This window comes from Choristoneura fumiferana, chromosome 2 (genome assembly GCF_025370935.1).
Source record: "Choristoneura fumiferana chromosome 2, NRCan_CFum_1, whole genome shotgun sequence".
NCBI classification, from domain to species: domain Eukaryota; kingdom Metazoa; phylum Arthropoda; class Insecta; order Lepidoptera; family Tortricidae; genus Choristoneura; species Choristoneura fumiferana.
The window spans coordinates 9,356,320-9,362,829 of NC_133473.1; the positions used below are offsets into that span (position 1 = coordinate 9,356,320).

At 39.3% G+C, this 6,510-nt stretch overlaps 1 protein-coding gene across 1 annotated transcript in view; it reads left to right on the forward strand.

The window, feature by feature from the left end:
- Window positions 1–2,184: 2,184 nt before the first annotated feature.
- Window positions 2,185–6,510, forward strand: part of LOC141445445 (transmembrane reductase CYB561D2-like) — a 5,828-nt gene continuing 1,502 nt past the window's right edge. The window contains exon 1 of the mRNA XM_074111290.1: window positions 2,185–2,212. Coding sequence (XP_073967391.1) covers window positions 2,185–2,212 — 28 coding nt within the window. The remainder of the gene's footprint in view (window positions 2,213–6,510) is intronic.

Sequence of the window (6,510 nt, forward strand, 5' to 3'; positions counted from 1 at the left end):
ACTATAATAACTTTCTTTGTGTTCGACATACGCACATTTTAATCACGCTTTGTTCGTATATCCAACAGTTACTGGATCGCTAGCATATCAAAGCTTTCGTATCTGTACTCTTATGTCCAGTGACAAAAGCTCTGTTGCAAAAGCGACTGTTTTTATTTTATCATTTATGCTTTAAATTTATACATAACATTACTAAGCTGTAAAGTAAAATCGAAACGCACTACAGAGGGCATGACGTTAAATATTTTGACCAATCACAGCTTCGCATGTACTAGAATATAAAGCTATGTAACCGTCAAAAGACACATTTTTAGGCACTTTCCTATGTACACCGAAATTATACTTAACAGTCGAATCTTTATCGAAGTTTTATTCAAGCATCGCTAGAAAACCCTCTAGTTCAGCAGCCAGGGTTTCGGCAGCTACAAGCTCCATCGGGGCTCTGATTCACAGAACAGTGTTAAATATAGACCTACTTGTGATGTAAGTCATTAAATAACATTGTTGAGATTGCCGGAGTTTTCTCAACAGACTTTTGTTTTAAAAACGGTGGCAGATTTTTTTGACAATCATAATTGCTTGTTGCCTAAACTGAGTAAATCAATTTTGTCTTTGAACAAAAAACAGACAACGCGGCTCCGTACCAATTTAAAAGGCAACAAGAAAATTTTGTGGCTACCTTGTACCTACAACTTCGTGGACTCAACAAACCCATCATTCTACGGTTACAACACAACAGACCATAGCTATTTTAGTTTAGTCTGTGGTTTAGTGTTCATTTAATTTCTAACGTAATAGGTCATCATCATCCCAGCCTATATATGTCCCACTGCTGGGCACAGGCCTCCTCTCCGAACAAGAGGGCTTGGGCCATAGTTCCCACGCGGGCCCAGTGCGGATTGGGAACTTCGCACGCGCCATTGAATCGCTTCGCAGGTTTGTGCAGGTTTCCTCACGATGTTTTCCTTCACCGCAAAGCTCGTGGTAAATTTCAAATGTAATTCCGCACATGAATTTCGAAAAACTCAGAGGTGCGAGCCGGGGTTCGAACCCACGACAATCCGCTTGAGAGGCGATAGGTCAAACCACTAGGCCACCACGGCTTCTCAGGCCACCACGGCTTCTCAAAAACGTAATAGGTAACTCATTTTAATTTCAGCTTCAAACCGCTCATTCTTGAATTTTCAAATACAATATTTGAGACTATCACGGCCATTATACTAATTTTATGAATTGAATTGGGGGTCGTCTCGTGATCATGGTGCATGCAACTGCGCCGAAATATCGAGCTGGTCTAAAATCAAGGTACGCGGAACAAAACCCGAATTCATTTCACTTGAATCTTTTTTGGACTGCTATTAGAAAACCGATAAAAACAGTCAAGCTATCTCTCTCGCACCGAGACCACTTCGCACCAAAGGCGTAGCGATCCAAATTTCATCTCGAAACATAAACTTAATGTTATGTAAACACGAATATTGTGAAGAGCTTTGATTCAGCCCCGTTAGAGCGTGGGCGGGTTTCTTCACGATGGATCATCCAATTTGCTTGGTCATGTGAATTGGGAAAGAAAATTCGTGGGCTTTCGGCTTCTGGTTAATTGCAAATGGATTTGGAGAAAATTGTTTAAATATTTTAGGGGGAAATACACAGTCGAATAGGCACAGTGTAAACATTTTGGCAGCTCTTATTTCATTATAATAATGTCCTTTTCCTCAAAAATATATAATATTGTCTGCGAATTTGTTTGCATTCGTTGATCGCTATCCCGTGGGAACCATACAATTTCACATAAAAACTATCCTATCTCCTTTCCAGGAACTCAAACTACGAGTCGTCATCATCATCCCAGCCTATATACGCGTCCCACTGCTGGGCACAGGCCTCCTCTCAGAACAAGAGGGCTAAACTACGAGTATCTTCATTTAAATCTGTACAATGATTTAAGAAAAGTGCCTGTAAATCTAAACCTATCAGGTACTTCCGGTTGTCATAGGAACTTGGAATTTGGTATGAAGGTAGCTCTTATCTTATTTTTTTTTTTTTTTTTTTTTTTTTATTTATTAAGGCAACAAACAGTCACATATTTAAACATTGCATTTAAGACATGATAAGGTATAGACCTGGAGTGCCATAACAGTAATAAAGCATACATCGGTAAACAGGAATGGTAGATGCGATAAAATGGCAATTGCAATTGAAGTAAAAACAGGTACGATAATAATCCTTATATACTGAAAAACAAAAACAGTTAACCATTCTTATGGAGTTAAACAAGAAAATTGGAAAATTGGAACTGCGTGCGATTACTTAACATTTAGATGGCAAATAACACGGTTCTTGAAGTTAATACAGTTTCTTTGGGCAAGAATATCAATGTGAGACAAATCTTTGTTATAATAACTGAGACAACGGTTGAAGTAAGAGTTAGTACAATATTTAGTGCGGGAGAACGGAATTGAGAACAATTTTTCATGTCGTGCATTGCATCGAGGAACTTTGAATGAAATATTACCAAGCAGTGAGGGGGAGTCCACATAACTATGAATTATTTTAAAGAGGAACATCAAATCGAATTGAGTGCGTCGCTTTTCTAAGGACAACAAATTATGGTGAGCTAAAGCATTGAGGTACGAATTGTAACCCCTGCCCATTCTGTAGTCCAGAGCATTTAGGAATTTTCTTTGAACTCGTTCAATTCTACTAATGTGACATTTAAAGAAAGGACTCCAGATTATACATCCAAAGTCCAAAATTGACCGAACTAGGCTAAAGTATAAAATTTTATAGGTAATCTCTTGCCGAAAAGGCCTACAGACCCGTAGGATAAAACCAAGCTGTCTGTAGGCCCTTTGGACAATACCATCAATGTGGACATTAAAAGTAAGTTTGCTATCTATAACCACTCCCAGATCCCGAACTTTCTCAAACCTATTTAATTTTGCACCGTTTAATGTATAATCATGAATTATATGATTAATTTTACGGGAGTAAGTGATAACGAAACATTTATCAGGGTTTAGAAATAGCTGATTAGCGTTGCAAAAATCAAAAAGCGAATTAATATCGGCTTGTAACTTAAGGCAATCGTCAGAATTAGTAATAATTTTATAAATTTTTGCATCATCTGCATAAAGCAAGTGATTACTATGTTTAAAACATTGTCCAATGTCATTAATATAAAATGTAAAAAGCAGCGGTCCTAAATGGGACCCCTGAGGAACCCCAGAGGGGACATGAAGAAAGTCAGATATGAAACCTTTTATAGACACAGCTTGGGAGCGGTTAGTTACGTATGATTTTATCCATCTAAACAAATCACCGTGTATTCCGGCACTCCAAAGCTTCTCCAGGAGGATACGATGACTGATTTTATCAAAAGCCTTGGAGAAGTCGGAGTACACGGCGTCCACCTGACACTTGTTGTTAAGTGCTCTATATATAAAATCACTAAAAGTCACGAGGTTAGATTCTACAGAACGGCCCTTGAAAAACCCATGCTGGTTTGGGGATATATAATTTCGAATACAGAATGAGAGCTCACTAGTTACAATTTTTTCTAAGATTTTACCAAAAATGCATAGCTTAGAAATAGGTCTATATTGAGAAATATCTTCCTTTCTATTGCTTTTTGGTACTGGTGTTATTAATGCCTGTTTCCAGCGTTCGGGAAAAATACCTGTCAAAAGTGAACGGCAAAATAAATAAGTAACCGGGACAGTTAGCTCCCCCGCGCATTTACTCAACAAAATAGGATGAATTCCGTCTGGTCCTGCGCCCTTGTTTACATTAACTGATTTAAGGTGCGTGAAAACAATTTCAGAATTAATTTTAATAGAATTAATGTTTAACGGAGAATTTTTATTTTCCCCAAGGGGAGGGTTGTTCATATTTGTGTCAGGTGGCACAAATACAGAGTTAAAGTATTTATTGAACATATTACAAATTTCGTTACTGTCAGTAAAAGTTCTGTTTTCGTACTTAAACGTCTGAGGATATCCTTGGGAGTTTCGTTTAGACTTCACGTAAGACCAAAAATAGTTAGGATTTGATTTGATTTTGGTTTCAGTCGCATGAATATAAGAATCGTAACAGATCTTCTCTAATTCTTTTGTCTGACGCCTAATAGACGAGAACTCGTTATAATAAGAGGGCTCCTTGTACTGCTTCCATTTTTTGTGAAGCTTACGTTTTTCTTTCATAAGTTTTATTAACCGTTGTGAGAACCAAGGAGGGTAACTACCGGCAGAGCGTAGTTTTTTGGTCGGAACGTGAAGATCTATGAGATTATTTAGAACTCCATAAAATAATTCAACCTCAGCTTCAAGTCCGTCGCATTTCTGAAATTCCCTATACCAATCAAAGTCCGAGAGTCCAGCCCTGATAGCCTCAAAGTCAGAATGATGAAAGAGCTTTTTATACGTAGTGGCGTTAGGGACAAACGATGGTGAATACGTTACACGGAGGTCTATGTTAAGAGAAGGGTGATGAGCATCCTCTGGAGTAAGCGGATGTGAACATCGAGAAGTTTCACAGGAAGCATTACTAAAAACCAGATCAAGAATCCTTTCATTTTTATTGAAAATATAATTGTATTGGTTTAATTGCGATAAATTCATGAAATCAGCTACCAAAGTCGCGGGGAAGTCATCATTAGTAATAATACTCATACCGTTCATGTCAGGCTCGTAAAACCAGCATGCGTTAGTGACATTAAAATCACCAACTAATAAATAAGTGTCATTAGGGTATTTGTCACAAAACTCAAAAACTCTTTGAAATAAGGAAGATAATAAATTGATATGATTGGGTCCATGAGGGATATAGGCACAAATAACATGGAGATAGGATGACAATTGTCGCGAGTCCTGACCGCGACCGGAAGCGCGCGGAGCGTCCGCCGGCCTTGTAGGTATGCTCACCCACAGCTCATCGGCCGGGGCCGGCGCCGCTAAGTCGTGTCTTAGCTCGGGGCGCAGCGCGCCGCGCACCGCCACCGCCACACCGCCTCCGCGTGATAAACCGCTTGCAGAAGCGTTACGATCCCCTCTAAAAACTGTGAAACGGGAATCAAAGTACTCTGAACTACAAAATGAGTCACTAAGCCAAGTTTCGGTTATACATATAATGTCATAAGAACAATTAAGTACATTAGTAAAAAACTCGTTTGATTTGGTCCTCAGACCCCTCACGTTTTGGTAATAAAACGAGATATTTAAGTTAGCTGCGAATTCTATAAAATAATGATAACTTTAACTTATTAGCAATGCACGCATGAATTATAATGCAACCAAATAACAACCGGTTCGAGTCGAGCCGGAATTTGAAGTAAACAACCGTTGTTTTAAATACAGAAATAAACTTAATATCGCACAACATAAGGCTTAAATTAGCGCCCAGCAAAGAAATAAATTCTTCAATAATAAAAATAAACGAACAAGCAAACAAATAATAACGCACTCTGCAACAAGATAGTCACTTAGATATCTTTACGAGATCACTCTCGCTAGCAATTAGGACTGGCTTTTGATCTTCACTTTTGAGAACTAGGATTTTGCAGTCTCTTATAAAAACTTTCCTGAAGCCCCGTTCGGTAGAAATTTTCCTCACGTCGCGAAGGAGCAATTTGTTTTCTGGCGTTAAATGTTCACTAATATATATAGTGTGAGCAGGCCCATCGAAACCCAGGTCAGCCGTGTTGACGCCTCGCCTAACCTTTACCGCTGACAACAGCTCATCTTTGCGTTTCCGCTGTGTAAATTTGACAATTATGTTGGGAATTTTTGAGGCACCCCACTGCGTACTCTCACCAGAAGTAGAATTCGTAAAGCGGCGTACACGATGAATGGTGTCGACATCCCCAGGCAATAATGAAAATCCCACTTTAGTACATATCATTTGTAAAATGCAATTTAGATTTTCACTTTTCTGTAGCGGAATCCCTGCGATTTCGAGGTTATTGATGCGGTCCCGTTGCTCCTTTTGAGACAACTGGGATCGCAGCTGAGTAATAGTGGATGACATTTCTTGTACTCGCTCAACCAGTTCGTCGTGTCCAGATTTCAAAGACTCCAAATTCTGTAAACGTTGATCAAACGCAGCCAACTTCTCATTTACGTTACGCACATCGTTTTTCACTTGTGTAATCTCATGCTTGAGGTCATTCCGGGTCTCTCGAAGCTCGTGAAGAATAGTGGAAAGAGATATTTCTTCAACCTGTTTATTTCCTTCACGGACGGGGAAAGCACGGCACCGAGAGCACCGCCATGCTTTTTTCTTATCACCGTCCCACTTTCTAAAAAACAGATTCCCTTATTCCAGCACACTCAAAATGATGGTCACTCTTGCAATGTTGACAGTGAACTCCGTCACTGACCAAATCCAAGCACTTAAAACAATTACTGCTCATAGTTGTTGACGAATGGTAACGCGTTAATTAAAGAGATAGGTAGGTAACTGCATAGAAGCAATGCGCAATGCGTTCGCACGCTTACCGCTCCCGCGTGAATA